The sequence below is a fragment of the Sinocyclocheilus grahami genome, unplaced genomic scaffold (genome assembly GCF_001515645.1).
Source record: "Sinocyclocheilus grahami isolate Dianchi unplaced genomic scaffold, SAMN03320097.WGS_v1.1 scaffold291.1, whole genome shotgun sequence".
In the NCBI taxonomy this organism is placed as follows: domain Eukaryota; kingdom Metazoa; phylum Chordata; class Actinopteri; order Cypriniformes; family Cyprinidae; genus Sinocyclocheilus; species Sinocyclocheilus grahami.
This window is the reverse complement of record NW_015505470.1, coordinates 372,415-397,089: the sequence shown is the minus strand read 5'-3', so window position 1 is coordinate 397,089 and position 24,675 is coordinate 372,415. Positions and strand designations below refer to the sequence as shown.

Sequence of the window (24,675 nt, the reverse complement as noted above, 5' to 3'; positions counted from 1 at the left end):
AATGTTACAAAAGATTTCTATTTCAGAAAATGCTGTTTTTAAACTTTCTGTTCATCGATAATCCTGAAAAAAAAGTATCACAGGTTCCCCAGAAGTATTCAGCAGCACAATTGTTTTTAATTGTGATAATAATAAGAAATATTTCTTGAGCACAAAATCAGAATATTAGAATGATTTCTGAAGGATCATGTGATATGACATTGAATACTGGAGTCATGACTGCTGAAAATGTAGCTTTGCCATCAAAGGAATAAAGTACATTTTAAAATCTATTAAAATGAAATACAGTTATTTTAAATTGTAATAATATTTTACAGTATTACTGTTTTAATGTATATTTGATCAAATCAATGCAGCCTTGGTGAGCATAAAAGACTTCTTTCAAAAATCGTACAGAACGCAGACTTTTGAATTATATTGTATACAGGCAACTGAAAAGTCATTCCAGAGCCAGCACTTTCGTTAAAGCACAAAATGTTTCAAATGCAGATTAATTTTGCACAATTAGACTATGGACATGTATTAAGAGAGTAAATGGGGACCATAGAATTTTCATGTCAAACTTAAAAATGGCTGATTTCGCTAAATTAGCTACTATTACAAAGTCCTTTTTTTTTCTTTTTCAGCAATGGCCCATGTACATGGTGGACTATAGTGGAGTGAATGTTCAAGTTCCTGGAAAAGTCAAATATTAATGAACTTTCTGATGGCGTACAAAAGACTTCTACTGTTAAGGGAACTTTTTTAAACCTGACATTTCTGAATGCTAAATTCAGCTTTCTTCAGAGCTGTGGCAGATCCTGCGGCTCGCACGTGGAGATGCCTGTGTGTATCAGAGAGTGTGAACTGTTGGATGCAGTTGTTTCTGAATGAAGTGCTAATGATGGAAAAACAGCAGTAAATCAATCTGCCAGTGCTTTATTACTTAGAGGAATAGTACTCACCCTCATGTCAGTCCAAAGCGAATGCTTTAGATTTTTTGGTGAAATGCAAAAATAGAAATCATGTAAAAGATTTGTTCTGTGTGAAGATTAGTCAAAAACTGATATTTAAAGCAATACTTCATCCAAAAATGTAAATCTGCTGAAAATATACTCACCCTCAGGCCACCCAAGATGTAGATGGTTTTATTTCTTAATCAAAACAAATTTGAATAAATGTAGCATTATATCTCTTGCTTCCAATGGATCCTCTGCAGTGAATGGGTGCCGTCATAATGAGAGTCTAAACAGCTGATAAAAACACTACAAGTAATGTAGTAATAATGATTTATTTTTTTTTACAAACACAGATTTTCACTTCACAAGACATTATTTGATAGCCTGGAGTCATGTGAAATGAACTTTTCCACGACATTCTAATTTATTGAGATGCACCTGTACTTGTGGATTATTGTGATGTTTTTATCAGCTGTTTGGATTTTCATTCTGACGGCACATATTCACTGCAGAGTATCCATAGGTTAGCAAGTGATGCTAAAGTTATCCAAATCTATTCAGATGAAGAAACAAACCCATCTGCATCTTGGATGGCCTGAGGTTGAGTGCATTTTCAGGAAATAAAATTTTTTGGGTGAACTATTCCTTTAAGTGTTCCACTGGTAGAGTAACAACATACAGGCTTGGAGCGACATGAGGGGAGTGAATAAGGACAGAACTATTCCTTCAAGAGATTGTTTGTAAAAGGAGTAGCCGTTATTTGCGTATCAGAATTACTATATTGCTTTGCCACCAGGATTTGTTATAGCAGATCCTGGGACACAATCATGGTTAAATAACCATTTCATAAAGAGCAGTCAAAATGGGATTTCCGCCCCCCCCCAAATACGTCTAATCACTGTTGGGATACACAGCCTTGTTTGGTGCCGAGAGCTCGTACAGTATGTGCATACTGGATACGAGTCCTGTAGTTATCTGGGTCTCATGCCTTGCAAATGTTTGTATTGTTATTTATTTATTTATAAAAAAAATAAAAAAAAACTTGTATATGCAGGGAATGTAATCTACCACATTTAGTACAGAGCATAAAGTACCGAATGACATGACTAGTGATGCTAAGCTAGCTACTGTATGTATTCAGAAAGAAACATCTGCTTCAGGTTTCAGTATGTCAAGTTGGAAAACCCTAACATGATAGCACTAACTTGTATTCAACTGAGAGACTTTTTGTATTATTTTAGCTTTGTAAGTTACTCTTAAGTTTGTTAAAGTAAGGCAAAGTGAGATATTTCAAGGAGAAAACATCATGAATGTATCGTTTGTAAAGGAAAGAATGCTATAATGTTATTATGTAATGACTGTCTCTGGAATCGCCAGTATTTATATGCTGTACCTTAATGCCATTTAGGCCTTTCAAATAAAATGTGTTGCCTTGCGTTTGTGTGATTATGATAGTGTTATGTAGTGAAAGACATAAAATCATCAGTAGCACCATCTGCTGGGCTAAAGACAACATCACACATTTGACCTTTTTTAGTAAACTGATTACAGTGCAGAATTACAGTAGTTTTATTTTTTCCTTAAATTCAATTGGAATAAAATAAAAATGTTCTACGTTCAATCTTAAGTTTTTAGTTAAACTTTCTGAATGTGTGCGATGTTTTATGAGGTATGTCAGATTTCATAAAATGATTAAAGTTAAAACCATAGACATATCTATAGTTAAAACACTCAATTGTTGGCTGCTGGCACCCATGGTAGAGTAGCTAAATTTTTTATTTTATTATTTTTTATACATATAAATTAAATTAGCATTAATTAAAGACTGCTGAAAGGATAGTTCACCCAAAAAATGACAATTCTGTCAGAATTTAATTGCCATAATATTGATGCAAATACGGCTTTCTTCGGAACATAAATAACTTAATATAAAATGTGTTTACTAAAAACATTTATTATTCAGTTCACGTACAAACGCTTCATTTACAAAACATTCGTTCACGAATCAGACTAGTCTAGTTCTTCCAAATCATCCTGTCGCAGCGGTTGACAGCAAACAGCAAAAAAAAAAAAAAAAGTGTAATAATACTACAAATAGCACGTAACGTTATATGTACGATACTTCTTTCTAAAAAGTGTAGAGGAACCTTTAGCTTGCCATTTGTCAAGTTGGCTTATAAATACTTTCAAAATAAAAGTCTCCCGCCGTGCAGACATTATTTACCAGAGACAAGTTTTAATATTTGCTATAGTGGGATTAACGGCAAGCAATAGTAGTACCAGAAGAAAAATATAGCAATTAAAAAATAAAGCATTTTATTTTTATTTTAAACCTGTAAAAAATGACGGAAACGGTAAAGTCAGATTTCCAGACAGGTGTATTCTGTGTCGGGCTTCACAGTGTGTATCTACCAGCAGCAGCGACACAAACACACACCGCAGGCGAGGAAGTCACTATAGCGCTACAACCCAGTGCGTACTTCTCAAAATCATGTCGAGTGGTGCGTTTTTATTCGCGACCTGACAACTCCAGTCTGCTGCCTACTAAATAGTCACCGTTATATCCTATGATACTGGTTTATAAGCCCGGTAGCCGTACAGTAACGCACTGAATGGCGAAGAGGAGAGCGAGACGCGGCTAACGTTAGTCTGAAGCTGCGACTCCAGCAGCCTAACGAGATGATGCGACGTCAGTGGGTTCATGGTCGAATCTGCGGTTAAATAACCGCGTACTGCTGAATAAAACACTGTGGTGACGATATTAATCGATCTCTTACTGAATACGACTAGTTAGCAGGCTAGCTGGATGTAAATCAGGTGAAACTGAAAGGGTGTTGTTGTTGTTAGCTGGGCCAGATCGCTTATTTTAAGAACGCCGGCGGGCGCGTGAGATCTTTTCTAACAGACAAAATGGCAACAGGCTCCAGTTTCCATTCCGGAGGGAGTGGATCTAGAAACGGACCGTCATTCGCATCACCGTCGTCCTCCTCGTCTGGAGTGCCGGGACAGGCTCAGCCGATGGCGGTGGTTTGGGAATGGCAGGATGATCAGGGCTTCTGGAGGCCCTACACCGGACAGGTGAGCAGCTACATCGAGCAGTGTCTCCAGAGAGGAGCCAACAGCAACGGCATCTGTCTGGCCCAGGCAGACCCCAGCCTGTCTGCGTACATCATCGACATCCCCAACCTCAGACAGTTCAGACAGGACACTGGTGAGTGGGACCTCAGACATCTGTCTCACCACGCTACTGATGAACAAGAGTTACTAACAGTACTGTGGTGGTTGATATTGTGCTGAATATGAAGCAATACCATCTATGTTAAACTTCAGACTACTGTGGACTTGTTATGGTACATATCCCAAAATATCCTGGTACCATAGTGCTTTTTGGTGTTTTTTTTCTTTGGTGAAGTTTATTGGAAGTACATCGTCAACATTCTGATATTCACGATTTAACCCTCAGTTTTATTCCACACACACAATCATTCAAAATGTTGGAGTCAATAAGTTGCGAGTGTTCACCAAGGCTGCATATATTTCATCTAAATTAAGTAAAATAAATAGTAAAACTCCAAAATATTAGAACCTTTTCTGTAAATTTTAAAATGTGATTTTTTCCCCCCTGTGATAGCAAATCTGTATTTTCAGCAGCCATTACTTTAGTCCTCAGGGTCACACAATCCTTCAGAAATCATTCTTTTTGGTGCTCAAGAAACATTTATTTATTACATCAGTGTTGAAAACTTATCAAGTAGCTTTTTTTTCAGTATTCTTGGAGAAATACAAAGTTTGAAAAAAATAAATGATTGAAATTGAAGTAAAATTCGATAAAATAATGTCTTTTACTGTCACTTTTGATAAACTTAATGCATCTTTGCTCATATGTAAATAAATTACTATAATTAAGATAATATTAAAAAAGTTATTTTACTTTAAAAATAAACAATTTTAAGCCATGTATATTGAAAGAGAAATATTAATAGCCTACTTGTTTTTGATAATTGTTTATAGTGGTATGGAGACTTGTTTTTGCATTAATACACTGATGAAGTTTCTAAGAACATATAATACTTGCAGTTTATACTAGATTTTGAAAGATTTTTTAAATCATCTTGGACATTTTTACATTATTGACCCATATACTATGCTACGTGATGATATTACCATCTGGTAACGCCACAGTTCTTTACTGTAAAACAGTGTTAAGAAGACACACTTATTGCTTCATTTGGATTAAGTAAATGTGTTATCAGTAGTCAAGGAAGTGTCTCTATAATCTACAGAGTGAAAGAAGCCTAGTGTGAATCCTGGAAATTCAGTTGCTCTAAATGTATAATATTTATGCTTCATCCTTGATAACAGGTCATTAAACCCTCTGGGTAAAGTTGTGTAGTAATGCAGTATTACACACAGGCTATTATATATATATATATATATATATATATATATATAGCGCTGGGTCTGCTAACTGGAGATTAGGCTTGTTTTTGGGGATGTTTGAATGGTTTTCGACACCTGTGGTCTCTACGGAAAAGAACAGGAAAGAGGTGACAAAAATCTCAGGAAATAAGCTAACAGATTCTGACAGGATGCACAGCATGTTTTGTGGATAAAAACCGCTCTTTTCACATTTGTTTTAGAAGAGAAGCACTTTGTTGTGGTTGAGAAATGTGTAGATGTTTTTTGGAATGATAATGATCTTGTGCCAATTACTGTGAATTTTTTTCTTTAATCCTTTATAGGAAAGATACGCGCTGTGCGGAGATCCCTGTTCCCACAGTCCTCTGCTCTGGGCAGTGGGGTTCTTTGGGAGTGGGCCAATGATGAAGGAGGGTGGATGGCGTATGAGATCCGAACCTCCATTTTGCTGGAGCACAGCTACCAGGCAGGGCAGGCCACAGCTGATCTGAGCTCACACGGCTACAACTACATTGTGGACCTCACTGCTTTGGAGCAAGTCAACAAGTCCACCAGTTACAGACGACGTGTCAGGCGGCAAGGTAGCATGCCGTATCCTCTCGCTTCAGGTTCGGTTATTCACTCGGGCCCGGCCTGTACCTGTCACCAATGCATGAGCAATAGCAGCACCGCCGGACCCATGCTAAGCCGGTCACGGCATTCCTTCACTGCGGGGCAGGCCAACCGGCCCAGCCTCCAGCCCCAGCATGGAAGACTTCCTGGAACCAGTTCCTCCTCAGCCTACTCGCCCTACCCCAGAAGACCCCTCTCCATGGGGAACTTGTTATGGAATGGCCCCTGGAGCACCCCCACCTCGGTGGCTCATTCTTCAGGACCGCCACAGGCCTTTGGCCACCATGCAAATGGCTTAAGGTAAGACTACTAGGCCTAGTTCAGAAGTTGAAAAAATGCAGGTTATCCATTATTTGATATTGCATTTCTATATTTACCATTTGTGACCCTGGACCACAAAACCAGTCATAAGTAGCATGGGTATATTTGTAGCAGTAGCCAACAATACATTGTATGGGTCAAAATTATAGATTCTTCTTTTATGCCAAAAATCATTAGGATATTAAGTAGGGATGCTCATTTTAACCGTTAAGCGACCGTAAGAATTTTAACCGATTAATACAATCAGTTAACGCTCTGGGGTCCGAGGGTGTTTTGGGGCCTGGAAAAGTTTTGACACGCCCTGACATTTGTGCTTTTTTCAGTTGCTTACAAACATTTGAATGTCTAAAGTTTAATAACACCGTAATCGGCACAAACTGGGCTACAATAATATGTGAGCAGTATGTATGTACGTGATTGTGTTTTTGAGAAAACAACAACGTTTATGCGTGCTTAGTGAAAAACTACAATTTTAAAGTCACTGAAATAAGGCCATACAACACATACAGAACATTTGATCACAAGACTTTTGAGAACTGATCTTGGAAGTCTAGTGTTTTTGCTTCAAAATTATGTGAAAATCATCTTACTCACTCATTCACAGAAAACAATATATTGATTTAAATTTTCTAAGACACTTTTTGTGTAGAAAAGGTATATGAGCAATTCCATGCAAATGTCAACCTTGCCATGAAAATTATTTTTTTTTTTTACCAAAATAACAAAACCCTTTCAAAGTTGTGCTTTAAGGTCTGTATTTTATTGTATTGATGTGCTGTCAGGGAAATTTTAAGGAAATTGCTTTGTTTATTCACCACATATGAGGTTTGCACAGATAGAAAAGTTGCATTTTCAGTCAACCATATTTCATGCTTTCAAAAGAGGGATCAAAGACTCCCTTTTTTTATACTTTATATTAACAGTAAGCATTTTGCAGAAAGATGGGGGGATGCATGAGAAATAAATACACTCGCTTTATGACAGCACTGTCTTGTAAATTTATAAGCGATATATTTAGGAAGTCATGACGCTTCAGTGCTGTGTCACGTCCCTAACGATTTAAATATAAAGTTTATACTGTATAATAAATATTAATAGAAATAATGTCAAACTTCATATACAAAGCCAAAATATGGCTGTGCTAATTATGATGGACAATTCATCTCACTTACTTGCTCTAAGCAACCTTAATTATGCGTTACGGACGTGACCGTTACGGACGCGTAATTAAATCTGTTGCTATTAAAATCACTGGCTCACATTAAATGTACCTCTGTTACTGTAGGCTAGATCAGAACATTTCAGTAACAAATTCATTCTAGCAACATAAAAAAAAAACATTAAAAATATTTAAAAAAAATTTTTTTAAAAACCTTTTTAATAAAGAGAACACCATTACATTTTTAATAAAGAAAACATAATTAAGATTTACATATCGCCATAATTAATTTAATTATTATAAATATAATTATTACAGTATTACTCAGCTGATCGCCTACGTCCTACTGTACCTTAAAGGACACGCCTCTCGTGATGACTCCTGTTCCCTTTTCCCACATTTTCTTTCCCGCGCGCGCCCTCTGTTGACCAAGCGGAGTTATTTCTGACTACAGTGTAACTTTTTTAATTATTAATATTTTGTAAGTTTATTCACAATGATTCATGCTCATAACAGTGATCAATATACTGTATGCTCACCTTTTTTGGACATCTGTTTTACAGAGCTCTTGTTGCTACAAAATCCTCAACGCTAGTCAGTTACAAATGGCCTATGTAAAAAAAAGTTAATGTTCTTAATTATTTATCTTTCAAGTATTTCTTAATGATGTTCACATTAAACAATAAATTAAAATACTGTATGTACTTTATGCTCACCTTTTTTGGACATCTTTTTCACACAGATCGTTTTGCTGCGTCTTAATCTTCTTAACATCCAAATGCCAGCCATTAAACTTGGTAAAACATAACTAATAATTAAGTAATCTTTAGAGACAATAAACAACATGTACAAACCCGATTCCAAAAAAAGTTGGGACACTGTACAAATTGTGAATAAAAACAGAATGCAATGATGTGGAAGTTTCAAATTTCAAAGGGAGACGTGAAAGACTGGACATCGCGTTGGTTTCATATGGATTACTTTATCACAGAATATTTGCTTTCGATAAGACTTGCTTAGTTTAAAAGTAGACATGTCAAGCTTTCTATAGATATATCTCTCATGTCTCTTTGTTGAGTATTTGCTGAGTTAGTTCATTTTAATGACGCGTTTCTAAATAAAGATCACGCAGACCAAGGCCGCAGACAGCGCACCATGTTTGTTTTCTTTATTTTATAAATGCACAAAGTTTTGCTGTTATTATGTGTGTATACAAATAAAAGTAGACCATGTACAGATTCGATTGATGTATTGCTCTTATCTGTCAGATCAAAACTGAAAGTGTAATTTAAGTTATTTTCGGTGTTATCAGGAGAAGATGCCACAAAACGTGTATCCGCGTTAGTCGACCTCAGAGGGTTAAAGGTAGGGTAAGCGATTTCTGGTAGCCAATTTTGACATTTGAAATCACCAAAACAACCACGCCCCTACCCCAAAAGGGTCTCGCCCCTATTTTGATAGCTCCGCCCCACACATACGTAAGCAACCCAGACAACGATTAGTTCTATGAAACAAAGCAAAACCAATGCTACACCGTGTCTACACCGGACGCGAGCGGCGCGACAAAATACTATAGAACTCATTATAATCAGTGATGCTGTCTACACCATATATATATATCTCTATCTATTTATCTATGGTCTACACTGGATGCGGTGCGGCACGACACGCCAAATCCCCGACAGAAAGCTGCTGCTGCGTTCTTTTTATGACACATTGACAAATTTCAAATTATTTTCAACGGTCGCTTTGTCGCTCGCGACCAGTGTACTAGACAGACTTTAGCTGTTGTGGCGCAGACACGGTGTTACTCACCTATCGAGAAGAAACAAAGCAACCTCGGCTTCAATCTGCAATCGCAGGCCTTCCGCTCCTTGAGTTCTCTCCAACGCTGGAAAGCGGATCTGATATATACACGGGTCCTACTTCTTGCCTTAAGCCTTCTTTTGTTCCGCAGACGTTTTCCTCTTTAATTTTTTTTTATCCGACATCTCTATCTTTTTGTCGCTCGGCTCGGCTGATGTCCGTCCTGTGTACTGAACGCTCTCTCCTCCACATCATGAGTAGACACGCCCCTTACTGCTGATTAGCTACAAGTTTGTTTTGCTACTTTGCCCGAATTAGTTTTCTAAAGTGTTTTTGAAAAATCGCTTCCCCCACCTTTAAACGGTTTAAAAAGTCATAATTTTTTTTTTTCAGTAATTTATCAAAATATTTAAAAAGGTTTGCTACATGGTTAAAATACGCTACACGTATTTCTTTTTGTTTTTTTAGAGCAAAAAAAGCACAAGTGGCATTTTATTATTTCATTCAGAAAAAGTCCTAAATGCAGAAGCAAAATGTTTACTAACATTATAATAAACACTGTAAACATAGCTAGGCTATTTTAGTTCCCCTCACTCCACAACAAATCCTTTCAATTAACAGTATTTTGAAAAAAACAAGAATTAAAAATATAAGAAGCTCTAGCTATATAAACAACAAGCCAAAACGAATTCATTTAGGCTAAAACTAAACTGAAACCAACGTTAGGTCTCTCATTCAACCACCATGGCCTCAAATGTTTCCGTATTCGCAATGTATTTGAATGCCAAAATATTATTTATGTACTTCATTGTAGGCTTGCCGCGATAGACTGTGCTGACGGTGATACCGTTGTTAAGCCTTACACGGGTTACGTAACTTGCCCACTGTGGCACCGACCCCCACCGTCGTTTAGATTTTTTATAATAATAAAAATCATTTAGTTCAGTAAAAGAACAGACACTACAATTAAAAACTGAACGCTACTGCTCAATGCAGCGTGCCGACCGACAGTCGCATCACAGATCAGATTTCATTTATCCAGTGAGGAGAGTGAGTCAAGCTGACTGACAAGAAGAATGGGGTGAGACAGACAAGATGATCGCGGATGATTTAGTTTTGAAACGAGATGCTAAAGCGCCTGTTTGGCAATATTTTGGATTTTGAAAAGCCTGTTGACTTTTGCCATTTATCGAAGATGATTTTGGAAGTTTTTTTAAACATTCGTTTCTTATTTAATTGGTTCCACATTGTTTGCTGATTTTTACTTTATTTAAACTTTGTGCCATTTATTTATTTTATTTGACATCAAGGTGTATGCCGTGCCTCCAATCTTTCTTACTCGTTTTGCTAATAAACGTTCTACGTTTCTCATTTATTTGGTTATATATTACTTGTATACATGTAAAAAGTATACATGTTTACTTGTTTCCAGTTTATTCATTTAAACTTTATGCAAGTTAGGCATAGCCTGCCCTATAGCATGGCGTATTTTTATTCGTTTTGTTAATAAAAGTTCTGTGTTTTATATATAGGCTAAAGTGAGTTTGACGTTGTATGTAACTGCCGCTAATTCGAAAGTGAAAGTAAAATGCGCACGGCGCTTTTAAGCTATTTAAAAGTGACGGAAAGCGAGGAAAAGGGGATATTTTTCAAATATGAAAAATAAATATTTTTCATATTTATTGTTTATTTTTCTTTATAATGAAGTAGTCTGTATTTAGTAGATTGTGAAAGAATGATTATCAGTTCCACACACAGATATATAAATTCTACATTTATTTAAATGGAAAAAAAAACTTCACTGGTATCGGATCGGTATCGGCCAATACTGAACCCTAGGTATCGGAGGTGAAAAAGGTGGATCGGAGCATCCCTAATTAATAGTAGTAACTTATCTTTCCAGTGCTGATGCCGCGTTCTCCTATTGTGGTCGTTGATCTTGAAATGAGCTGATAATTAATAAAATGCAGCGCTTATCTTTTTTTTTCGTTGACGTGGACTCCGATTTATATCCGTTTTGCGACGACACATTTTTGTGGCCAAGTGTAAATGGAAACGTTTTAACAAATCAGATAGATATCCGATCAGCGAAAATGCATGAACGACCAGGTGTAAACAGGCCCTATATTGGGTCCGTGGATAAACTCTTAAAGGGACCGCAGTCCAGTATTCCTGCTGCTGTCTGTCATGTTAATCAAAGAACAAAACGCAAAGAAAATCACTTTCTGCTCTTGACTGAATACGTTTTATAACTTTAATGGTAAGAATTCATCTGTATTTAATTTTTACAATGAAGACTACAGAAATTAAAGTAATCAAATGTAAAATAACACTGGATGTGTTATTTTACATTTGATTACTTTAATTTCTGTAGTATTTCTTACCTGAATAAAAACTTAACCTGAAAAACTTAGTTTCATAGCTCTCTAAATTCTATTGCATTTATTTGTGCTGTTGTTTGCAATTTTTTTTTGTTCTTATTTTATTACTGACTTAAGTATTACTGACTTATTTTTTATGAAAATAAAACTTTGCGTTGAAGAAAAGTTGATTTTTGTTTGTATATGCTGTCAATTATAGTTCTTAGAAAGAAAATCGGTATCGGCAGGTCACACTAACAAAAAAAATAGGAATCGGCTAAGAAAATTGCAATCAGTGCATCTCTAGATTTTACTACATATTTAAACTGAGCAGTGTGTTTTTTCCCATATGTTTGACTGACTGTATTTTATTATGATAATGAAGAGGCTGCATTGTCAAGGTAGCAATGCTTAACTGTGTGCGCGCATGCGGCGCCGGCGCAAACACTTGAATTTTTCCCTTCTAACAGTGGAAGCAACTACTCCTTTTAGTCATAAAGATAATCGGAATTGTAAAAGGTTTGCTTTTATTTGTGTACATTCACAATAAAAACAAATCTTTGTGCTTTTGTAACACGACACGACAAATCCCCGACAGAAAACTGCTGCTGCATTCTATTCATGACATATTGACACAAATTTCAAATGATTTTCAACGGTCGCTTTGTCGCATCCAGTGTACTAGACAGACTTTAGCTGTTGTGGCGCAGACACGGTGTTACTCACCTATCGAGAAGAAACAAAGCAACCTCGGCTTCAATCTGCAATCGCAGGCCTTCCGCTCCTTGAGTTCTCTCCAACGCTGGAAAGCGGATCTGATATATACACGGGTCCTACTTCTTGCCTTAAGCCTTCTTTTGTTCCGCAGACGTTTTCCTCTTTAATTTTTTTTTATCCGACATCTCTATCTTTTTGTCGCTCGGCTCGGCTGATGTCCGTCCTGTGTACTGAACGCTCTCTCCTCCACATCATGAGTAGACACGCCCCTTACTGCTGATTAGCTACAAGTTTGTTTTGCTACTTGGCCCGAATTAGTTTTCTAAAGTGTTTTTGAAAAATCGCTTACCCCACCTTTAAACGGTTTAAAAAGTCATAATTTTTTTTTTTCAGTAATTTATCAAAATATTTAAAAAGGTTTGCTACATGGTTAAAATACGCTACACGTATTTCTTTTTGTTTTTTTAGAGCAAAAAAAGCACAAGTGGCATTTTATTATTTCATTCAGAAAAAGTCCTAAATGCAGAAGCAAAATGTTTACTAACATTATAATAGACACTGTAAACATAGCTAGGCTATTTTAGTTCCCCTCACTCCACAACAAATCCTTTCAATTAACAGTATTTTGAAAAAAACAAGAATTAAAAATATAAGAAGCTCTAGCTATATAAACAACAAGCCAAAACGAATTCATTTAGGCTAAAACTAAACTGAAACCAACGTTAGGTCTCTCATTCAACCACCATGGCCTCAAATGTTTCCGTATTCGCAATGTATTTGAATGCCAAAATATTATTTATGTACTTCATTGTAGGCTTGCCGCGATAGACTGTGCTGACGGTGATACCGTTGTTAAGCCTTACACGGGTTACGTAACTTGCCCACTGTGGCACCGACCCCCACCGTCGTTTAGATTTTTTATAATAATAAAAATCATTTAGTTCAGTAAAAGAACAGACACTACAATTAAAAACTGAACGCTACTGCTCAATGCAGCGTGCCGACCGACAGTCGCATCACAGATCAGATTTCATTTATCCAGTGAGGAGAGTGAGTCAAGCTGACTGACAAGAAGAATGGGGTGAGACAGACAAGATGATCGCGGATGATTTAGTTTTGAAACGAGATGCTAAAGCGCCTGTTTGGCAATATTTTGGATTTTGAAAAGCCTGTTGACTTTTGCCATTTATCGAAGATGATTTTGGAAGTTTTTTTAAACATTCGTTTCTTATTTAATTGGTTCCACATTGTTTGCTGATTTTTACTTTATTTAAACTTTGTGCCATTTATTTATTTTATTTGACATCAAGGTGTATGCCGTGCCTCCAATCTTTCTTACTCGTTTTGCTAATAAACGTTCTACGTTTCTTATTTATTTGGTTAATATAATATACATATTTTTTTTGCCTATACATGTTTCTTAGCCTATTTCCAGTTTTGTATACCTATTTAAACTTTATGTAAGTTATTTGTTATTTTATATTAGGCATAGCCTGCCCTATAGCATAGTGTATTTGTATTGTTAATAAAAGTTCTATGTTTTATATACGCTAAAGTGAGTTTGACGTTGTATTTTGTTGTTGCATTCAAGCAATTGACAAGCAATTGACAACTGCCGCTAATTCAAAAGTGAAAGTAAAATGCGCACGGCGCTTTTAAGCTATTTAAAAGTGACGGAAAGCGAGGAAAAGGGGATATTTTTCAAATATGAAAAATAAATATTTTTCATATTTATTGTTTATTTTTCTTTATAATGAAGTAGTCTGTATTTAGTAGATTGTGAAAGAATGATTATCAGTTCCACACACAGATATATAAATTCTACATTTATTTAAATGGAAAAAAAAACTTCACTGGTATCGGATCGGTATCGGCCAATACTGAACCCTAGGTATCGGAGGTGAAAAAGGTGGATCGGAGCATCCCTAATTAATAGTAGTAACTTATCTTTCCAGTGCTGATGCCGCGTTCTCCTATTGTGGTCGTTGATCTTGAAATGAGCTGATAATTAATAAAATGCAGCGCTTATCTTTTTTTTTCGTTGACGTGGACTCCGATTTATATCCGTTTTGCGACGACACATTTTTGTGGCCAAGTGTAAATGGAAACGTTTTAACAAATCAGATAGATATCCGATCAGCGAAAATGCATGAACGACCAGGTGTAAACAGGCCCTATATTGGGTCCGTGGATAAACTCTTAAAGGGACCGCAGTCCAGTATTCCTGCTGCTGTCTGTCATGTTAATCAAAGAACAAAACGCAAAGAAAATCACTTTCTGCTCTTGACTGAATACGTTTTATAACTTTAATGGTAAGAATTCATCTGTATTTAATTTTTACAATGAAGACTACAGAAATTAAAGTAATCAAATGTAAAATAACACTGGATGTGTTATTTTACATTTGATTACTTTAATTTCTGTAGTATTTCTTACCTGAATAAAAACTTAACCTGAAAAACTTAGTTTCATAGCTCTCTAAATTCTATTGCATTTATTTGTGCTGTTGTTTGCAATTTTTTTTTGTTCTTATTTTATTACTGACTTAAGTATTACTGACTTATTTTTTATGAAAATAAAACTTTGCGTTGAAGAAAAGTTGATTTTTGTTTGTATATGCTGTCAATTATAGTTCTTAGAAAGAAAATCGGTATCGGCAGGTCACACTAACAAAAAAAATAGGAATCGGCTAAGAAAATTGCAATCAGTGCATCTCTAGATTTTACTACATATTTAAACTGAGCAGTGTGTTTTTTCCCATATGTTTGACTGACTGTATTTTATTATGATAATGAAGAGGCTGCATTGTCAAGGTAGCAATGCTTAACTGTGTGCGCGCATGCGGCGCCGGCGCAAACACTTGAATTTTTCCCTTCTAACAGTGGAAGCAACTACTCCTTTTAGTCATAAAGATAATCGGAATTGTAAAAGGTTTGCTTTTATTTGTGTACATTCACAATAAAAACAAATCTTTGTGCTTTTGTAAAATAAGCCTAAAGAAAAATAGGATGCCGCTTTCTGCCGTCTGGTTTCCTTTCGCGCAGCACAAAAATGAAACGAAACTCTGCATACTAGGTGTCATGATTCACACGGGGAGCATGGGAACGAAGGAGCGAGGAGATGAAGATTAAAGCAAATCCAAAGTCTTTAATGCAAACACAAAACTGAGAACACGGGAAACACAACACGAGATGACGTTTAACAGCGGACGGGAAATGAGGGGCAGAACACACTTTAAATCCACAGAAACGAATTAAGCACAGCTGGAATCAAATGAACTAAACAAGGAACACCAGGAACAAATAAACATAAGGACAGGAAAAACCAAACATGGGCATAAACATTAAACTGGAACACGTGGGGGAGGAAAACACAACTCGAGACATGGAACAGATTCTGACATTACTCCCCCCACTTTGGAGTTCCCTCAGGACAGACACGGGATGGCGGGCCTCCAGAGTGATACCCATTCGGGGTGCCATGGCGGATCAGGCAGTTCGGGGAGCCATGGCGGAGCATTCCGTCCAACGAACCATGGCGGAGCAGGGAGGCCATGGCAGAGCAGGGAGCTCAGGGCGCCATGGAGGAGCAGGTAGTCTAGAAGGCCATGGTGGAGTAGGGAACTCAGGAGGCCATGGTGGTGCAGGCAGTTCAGGAGGCCATGGCAGAGCAGGCTCCGAGGCCGCGGCCCCAGCCCCTGCCCCGGCCTCTACGGCTGTAGCCCTACTACCCCCCAAAAAAAAAACAATACTTGGAGAGTATAACGGGCTCCAAGACCCTCTCTGTGCCAAAACCGGGGACTGGAGCCCTCCCTGGGATCAACGGGGGATCAGGAGCAGACACTGGAGCAAGCTCTGTGGCTGGCAGAGGACCTGACTTAAGAGCGGCCGGCGGGCTTGTGAGAGCCGTGGCCGGTGGACTTGACAACGGTGCGGCCGGCGGGCTTGAGTGAGCGGGGCGGTCCTCATACCGCGGGTAGAATAAAGGGAAAACAAAAGACTACTCAAAACGGAAACAAAAACACGGGAGAAGGGGCGCCGCTTACTATCTTGGTCCGCTGTTCTGTCATGATTCACACGGGGAGCACGGGAACGAAGGAGCGAGGAGACGAAGATTAAAGCAAATCCAAGGTCTTTAATGCAAATACAAAGCTGGGAACACGGGAAACGGAACACGAGATGATGTTTAACAGCGGACAGGAAACGAGGGGCAGAACACATTTTAAATCCACAGAAACTAATTAAACACAGCTGGAATCAAATTAACTAAACAAGGAACACCAGGAACAAATATAAAAAATTTACTTACAGGCTGTGAGTCAGAAGCGCCAGACTGTCTTTGCAAAGTTGGAACTGCCCCACTTTATAGAACCGCCTTTGAGCACAGACCCACTGTAGGCTACTCTGCAGGTTCAGGAAACAGTCCTCCATAAAATGCGTCACACTGCGGGCTTGAGTGAGCGGAGGCCGGCGGGCTAGAGTGAGGAATAGCCAGTGGACTTGAGAACGGCACGGCCGGCGGATTCGACGAAGGAGCCGCCGGTGGGCTTGCGGCAACCACATATGATGACCCCGGGCTGGACTCCGCTTCGTCCACGGTGAAAGCCGGTCCGGCGATCCACAGAGCGAAGTTGATGTATTTCCTCAGCAACCAGCACTGATCAGCTCTTTGCATGACAAAGTGGCTATCATCCTCTTTTAGAAGGCCAAACAAAGTAGTTTTGCTTTCACAACGAAACATACAGCATCTCCACAACATGGCGGCGGTGGCAACAACAATACTACAGCGAGAATAAAAGTTACGCCGCCTTTCTTTACGTGAACATTTGGGCGGTGTTATGCAAATCTTCCCACACAGTGACGTAGACATGTGGGGGCATGTTTAAACGAGGCGTTTTAGGAGGGCATGGACAAGTCTTAACTTTTATAAAGAGCTTGTAACACTCCAAAGAGAAAGGAAAAATTTAAATCGCATCATATGACCCCTTTAATAGCGAGAATTGTACCTTAAAATAAAGTGTGACTAAAAATATTTCATCATTTACGCTCCCTCATAGGGGTGGGCGATATTGCCTCAAAATTATATCACGATATTTCAAGAATATTTGCGATAACGATATTTATGACGATATAGAAAAAAAGCATGGAACAACATTTTATTGGTGATTGTAGCTGGCAGTCAGCAGCATTTATTAGTGCAAACAGAATGAGGGGCATTTTCCATCCTTTTCCAATGAGCTACTGTCATCGATGACAGACTACCTAATTTTGTCAAAGAAAACAAAAATAACAATTTATTCAACAATTCTTCTCCCCTGAGTTACGTCTTGCGCCATTTTAGAGAGTATCACAACGCATACACACGCTTTCCCCTAAGCATAAACAATGCTGATTATGCAGATTACGTTCATGTGCGCGCTTTCTCCCCTGAACGTAAACAACGCTGATTACGTCGATTACGCTCTTGGGTACTCTCCAAAATGGCGGAAGACATAACTCGGGGGAGAAGAATAGTTAAATAATTAGTTATTTTGTTTTCTTTGCGCATAAAAAGTATTCTCGTAGCTTCGCAAAACTGAAGTTGAGCCACTGATGTCACATTGACTGTTTTACCGATGTCTTTACTACGTTTCTGGACCTGGGAACATTACAGTTGTGTTGTTGTCTATGCAGGGTCTGAGAGCTCTCACATTTCATCAAAAATATCTTAATTTGTGTTCCGAAGATGAACGAAGGTCTTACAGTTTTAGAACGTCATGAGGGTGAGCAATTAATGACAGAATTTTCATTTTGGGGTGAACTAACCCTTTAATGCTCATTGGTTCAGACAACTGTGATGCTGCGTTCTCTTCTAAAATTTGTAATTTTTTAAAATCTGGTTGCTTGTGATTATGTATTTAAATAATGCATGAATGTTCCCAAACAGACTCTGTGTGAGATATGTGATTTTTGTCATATTTCTATAAAAATCTAGAAGACATTGTTTGTATTAAAGTAAAAATGGATGATAAATACACCTTTCGTATGGAATTAAATAGCAAGCACTTTGAGTGTCTTCATCATATTTATTTTCATATAAAAGCAACAGAACTTAAATTATATCATGTTTATCAGCAACACAGCGCATGAGTTAGAATAACGCGATATCCGCTTTTGATCTCGTAGGTATCTGCTCCACTTCGAGAAGTCATATCTGTCGTCTTGACTGCGCTTATTTCACTCCTCCCCTCACAGCAGCCGCCTACTCTCGCCTACTTTTCAGGAGAGGCGAGGCGCACCTCAAACAAGCCTTTACCCTGCACGCGTCTGCAGCGCGTTACGGCTCCGACGCTGCCACTCTAGTAAATGCTTTTGTTTACACCAGCGGCGCCGCGGCATGTTTCAGAAGCAGCTCTCTATGCCGCTTCGCTAAAGATAAGCACCTCGCCTATTTTTGATGGGTAAGAGTGTGCGCTCGAATATGCTCTAGAACCTCTCTCGCGATACTTTGATGTCATACACTGATCAGTCTGCGCAGTGCTGCTTCAAGTCGAACACCTGTTGGATTTTTTTTTTGAAGCTTTTTTTGTTTGTTTGTTTTTATTATGCAAAAATTATACAAAGATTTGTACAAACATATACAGCTCACAGCAAGTACAAAAACAAATAAATAATCATAATATGTAAAGTGAAACAATTCAAGCCAGGGGTAAAATTACAACAATTTAAAGTAACAAAAAGCTTCATAGGTCTTTCTAGCTTTTTTGTTCTTAATTTTGTCTAATGTGGTACCATATTGTTTAATCTCTTTAATAAAATGTTCAAAATTTGGCTTAGCTTTAGACCATTTTTTCACATGAATGTGATATTTTTCCAAATAAAATAAAAAGTTGTGTAAGAAAGCATATCGTACCCTATTGGATTTGTGGTGGTGTTGTTGTGCGTGCTAGGGAACGTATATCCGCCATACGTCATTGCGATGCTATGTCATTGATATCGCGATATGACATTTGTTTTTATCATGTAAAAATTTATACAGGTATTATCGTGGACGGTATGATATATGGCACACCCCTACTCCCTCATGTTGTTCCATACCAGTATGGCTTTCTTCAAAAAGTCTGTGTTTTTGTCTATACAGTGGAAGTCAATGGTAAGCAGAACTATTTGGTGGTTACCAACATTCTTCAAAATGTTATGTATTCTGCAGAGGAAAAAAAGAAAGTTAAGGTACAGTCACATTAGCAAAATTTCTGCAGAATTTCACAGCAAAAAAGGGCTATTGTCTATTGTCAATAGTGTAGCGATGTATCAAGTACAGCTCACACAGAATATCTTTCAAACAAAGCAGCTTTCTGTCAGTCAGCACAGTTAATTTGTGAAAAATGAAACATGAACCTGAGTGGGAATCTGTGTGGGGAAATCTTTTGCCCTCATGCGAATCTCCAGATCATGCACATTTCTATTAGAATAACTGGATTTTGCCCACAGAATTTTGCTGAGCAACGGTAAATGTGACCTCACCTTAACTGATAACAGAATTTTTATTTTTAGGTGAACTGTTCCTCTAAGTCCATGCATTTACATTATATTACTCAGTACTTTCTTGGGTAAGTACACCGTAAGTCTGTTGTTCATGCACTTATCATAAAAATAAAGCGCAACCAGAATTGTGGTTGCCTAAGAAATTTGCAGTGGAAGTAATACACGTGAAAATGTGCAAAAAAAGTAAACCGGAAAACCAGTATGACAGCATGATAATTTATTTTCTCAGTCTGGACTGATTTTAATGATCGTTCTTCCTTTTGTCCTGATACTATAATTGGCTGTTCCTCTTTGTAATGGTGTCATATCCTGCCCTCTGTGTGGGTCTTTAGGACATGTGGAGGACAGCAAGTCTGCACTTACTGTGCTGACTGAAAGGGGAAGACCCAGATTTTAGTTATTGTTCTTTTCTGGAAAGTTAGATTGAAAGGAACCAGGAAATGTCTGTTTTTATGTATGCCTATCTCACTCCTCATTCACACAGTCAACTTACACAAACATCCATATATGAGCTTGTGAGACCTTAGATTCATTAACAAGTGGACAAAGTGCACCTTAAGTTATGATCTGTCATGATTACTCTAGTCTCGCGTAGCCAGACCTTCAGACTGACAGCTGAAGGTCTGGAGTCCGACATGTCAAACAACCAATCACAGTTCGTTTCGTTCAGCGTCACGTTTCGGGGCCTGGAAATGTCGCCACAATAACAGACCGGTGTGTAAAACTCTCGGACGTACACTGAACAAAATTATAAACGCAACACTTTTGTTTTTGCCCCCATTTTTCATGAGCTGAACTCAAAGATCTAAGACTTTTTCTATGTACACAAAAGGCCTATTTCTCTCAAATATTGTTCACAAATCTGTCTAAATCTGTGTGTTAGTGAGCACATCTGTGCATTATCATGCTGCAACATGAGGTGATGGTCGTGGATGAATGGCACAGCAATGGGCCTCAGGATCTCGTCACGGTATCTCTGTGCATTCAAAATGCCATCAAAAAAATGCACCTTTGTTCATTGTCCATAACATACGCCTGCCCATACCATAACCCCACCGCCACCATGGGCCACTCGATCCACAACGTTGACATCAGCAAACCGCTCACGCACACGACGCCATACACGCTGTCTGCCATCTGCCCTGTACAGTGAAAACCGGGATTCATCCGTGAAGAGAACACCTCTCCAAAGTGCCAGACGCCATCGAATGTGAGCATTTGCCCACTTAAGTCGGTTACAACGACGAACTGCAGTCAGGTCGAGACCCCGATGAGGACGACGAGCATGCAGATGAGCTTCCCTGAGACGGTTTCTGACAGTTTGTGCAGAGATTCTTTGGTTATACAAACCGATTGTTGCAGCAGCTGTCCGGGTGGCTGGTCTCAGATGATCTTGGAGGTGAGGATGCTGGATGTGGAGGTCCTGGGCTGGTGTGGTTACACGTTGTCTGCGGTTGTGAGGCCGGTTGGATGTACTGCCAAATTCTCTGTAACGCCTTTGGAGACGGCTTATGGTAGAGAAATGAACATTCAATTCACGGGCAACAGCTCTGGTGGACATTCCTGCAGTCAGCATGCCAATTGCACGCTCCCTCAAAACTTGCGACATCTGTGGCATTGTGCTGTGTGATAAAACTGCTCATTTTAGAGTGGCCTTTTATTGTGGCCAGTAGGTCTGTCGCGATAACCGCAATATTTGCGGTTATAAACGCTATTGACGAGCAAACCGCAGAGGAATGCAAGAACCGCAGCAACCGCGATTTTTGCATGTTTTATTTTTTCGTAAGGTTATGCCCTTCTCGTTTTACACCATTCATGTAGACTGAATATTAAACAAGTTAGTAATGATAACATAATGTGTTCCTTGCTGATTTGTACAGAGGCTCTGTAGATTTGCACTTAACAAGCCTAAACAGACAGTGAATGAGAGCGAGATCGACTGAGTGCGTGCGATTACTTGCGTCTGTCCTCCAGGCCGAGTCATATATATATTTGTAAAAATAGGCTGTCATGTCCAAGGAAAGCGAAATCTGTTTTAGCATCGACGCATAGCTGATCAGCTGAGCCTTCTAAAGTGACGCTCAAAGTTAAAATGATTTCAACAGCGTGTTTCATTACTTCTCTTTGAATGAATGAATCAGCGATTTTGAACGTGTAGTTGAATGACAGTCCATTTCCACCACCTTGTGGCTCAACACTGTAACTGCACTGACTGACAGCCCGTCTAGAACACGCACAGGAAGAAATATCAATAGAAAGTCTCTTGTCCAGTCAGATTAGAAGATCAGATTACAACTAGGCTAACTGTTATACATGTAGGCTAACGATCTTATTGCCAGGTTTATGTTCTGTTATGTGGACCGTTATTTTGTCATTCGCTTCTGTTTACTTCATTTCCTGTTTCAACGCTAGTTGGTTTCGGTTTCATTATCTTCTGAATATGACCTCGTTAGTTATATCGTAACACACACACAAATTATATATATATTTATATATATATATATATACATGTGTGTGTGTGTTTGTGTATGTATGGCGATAATACCGCATACTGCGCTATTGAGTCACTCAAAATTACCGCAAGGGAAATTCCCTCACCGCGACAGCCCTAGTGGCCAGCCTAAGGCACACTTGTGCAATAATCATGCTGTCTAATCAGCATCTTGATATGCCACACCCGTGAGGTGGATGGATTATCTCAGCAAAGGAGAAGTGCTCACTAACACCGATTGAGTGGTCGAGTTCACATGACTTGAACACCTACCGTTATAAAAAATGGCATTGGTAAACCCAGAATTGTTGATGAAAACATTGTATGATGCTGAATCTTTGTAAACTACTGTCATATCAACCAGTGAAACTATATATATTCATTTATATATTTATTGAATTAAATTTCATTCCTTTTTATGCACTCAGAGTATGTGCATATACAGTATCTCACAGAAGTGAGTACACCCCTCACATTTTTGTAAATATTTTATTATATCTTTTCATGTGACAACACTGAAGAAATGACACTTTGCTACAATGTAAAGTAGTGAGTGTACAGCTTGTATAACAGTGTAAATTTGCTGTCCCCTCAAAATAACTCAACACACAGCCATTAATGTCTAAACCGCTGGCCACAAAAGTGAGTACACCCCTAAGTGAAAATGTCCAAATTGGGCCCAAAGTGTCAATATTTTTTGTGGCCACCATTGATTCCCAGCACTGCCTTAACCCTCTTGGGCATGGAGTTCACCAGAGCTTCACAGGTTGCCACTGGAGTCATCTTCCACTCCTCCATGACGACATCACGGAGCTGGTGAATGTTAGAGATCTTGCGGTGTTTGGGGTCGTTATCATGTTAGAATACTGCCCTGCGGCCCAGTCTCCAAAGGGAGGGGATCATGCTCTGCTTCAGTATGTCACAGTACATGTTGGCATTCATGGTTCCCTCAATGAACTGTAGCTCCCCAGTGCCGAGAAAAATAAATAACAAAATAAATGATGGCTTGACCCGTAGAAGTAAATGAAAGGTGACTAACATATCCAGTGGTGAGAGTATGGTATTTCCACAAGTGCTCAGTCCAAAAAAAATTGAAAAGTACCAAAAAAAAACAAACAATCAAAATAAACCACAAACAATGTGCACAAACGAGTATCCACAATATACAATATGTCCAATTTTGCTCACGGCCAGTCTCCAAAGGGAGGGGATCATGCTCTGCTTCAGTATGTCACAGTACATGTTGGCATTCATGGTTCCCTCAATGAACTGTAGCTCCCCAGTGCCGAGAAAAATAAATAACAAAATAAATGATGGCTTGACCCGTAGAAGTAAATGAAAGGTGACTAACATATCCAGTGGTGAGAGTATGGTATTTCCACAAGTGCTCAGTTATTTCCACAAGTGCTCAGTCCAAAAAAAACTGAAAGACCAAAATAAACCACAAACAATGTGCACAAACGAGTATCCACAATATACAATATGTCCAATTTTGCTCACGGCACTGCAGTAGCATGCTCGCTGACTTGGTAAACAAGTCCCCCGATGTGAACCTGGCCTCCCTTCTTATAGGCCAGGGTCCACCCCCTACCTGGAGGGTACCACTAGTAGGTAAGCATTTAATCTTATAATCTCATTTTAACTCATAAACTTCACATTAAACATCAATCACATTATAAAACACAAAACCCATAAACCATTATAAAACACAGATATTAATAACACAAATCGTTAACATTTAATATCTTTTCTCTCCACCGAAAAGACAACAAAGTTCCCCACATACAAACAACAATGGTTTCGTCGGACTATGATCGCGTTGCGCCGGCACGGCGCGGCAGTGACGTCATAAGAGGGTGTCGCTCGATCATTTGGTTTGGCCGGCGCAACGTGGAAGTCCGACTACTCCCTACGCGCACACACAAGACAAAACTAACTAAAAATAAAACTTCAAACTAACAACATGGTGTCTGTGTGGTTGATCCGGGGTATGTATACTGTAAAGGAGGTAAAGAGTGTGTGAAAGGTCCGTGTGCCATCCAGATTACGTGTGCACCCGCTCTCTGATGGCTAAACAGCAGGGTTAGGAATGAGGTAAGAGTGTATGTATATGTATTTAAATATGTGTGCCCGTACTGCTGTTTCCAGCGCTGAAGATCAACTCTTCACGAGTGTGCGGCGTATGGTCTGAGCACTGACAGGCTGACCCCCCACCCCTGGCTGGAGGTGTGTTGCGGGGTGTTGGCTGGTTCTGGCGGTTCCACAGTCAGCTGAGGTGGTTGAGTGATGTCACCACTTGGTGATGAGATATCTGGTTCTGTGGTTAACA

The 24,675-nt window shown here is 38.8% G+C and overlaps 2 protein-coding genes across 8 annotated transcripts in view; both read left to right on the top strand.

Moving 5' to 3' along the window:
• LOC107600764 (general transcription factor II-I repeat domain-containing protein 1-like) overlaps window positions 1-1,119 on the top strand; it is a 31,005-nt gene extending 29,886 nt beyond the window's left edge. For all 6 annotated transcript variants that reach the window (XM_016292722.1, XM_016292723.1, XM_016292724.1 and 3 more), the window contains exon 27: window positions 627-1,119. In XM_016292722.1, coding sequence (XP_016148208.1) covers window positions 627-695 — 69 coding nt within the window. In that variant the 3' untranslated portion in view covers window positions 696-1,119. The remainder of the gene's footprint in view (window positions 1-626) is intronic.
• Window positions 1,120-3,344: 2,225 nt separating this feature from the next.
• LOC107600799 (probable E3 ubiquitin-protein ligase DTX2) overlaps window positions 3,345-24,675 on the top strand; it is a 37,477-nt gene continuing 16,146 nt past the window's right edge. For both annotated transcript variants that reach the window (XM_016292769.1, XM_016292768.1), the window contains exons 1-2: window positions 3,345-4,149; window positions 5,681-6,269. In XM_016292769.1, coding sequence (XP_016148255.1) covers window positions 3,849-4,149; window positions 5,681-6,269 — 890 coding nt within the window. In that variant the 5' untranslated portion in view covers window positions 3,345-3,848. The remainder of the gene's footprint in view (window positions 4,150-5,680; window positions 6,270-24,675) is intronic.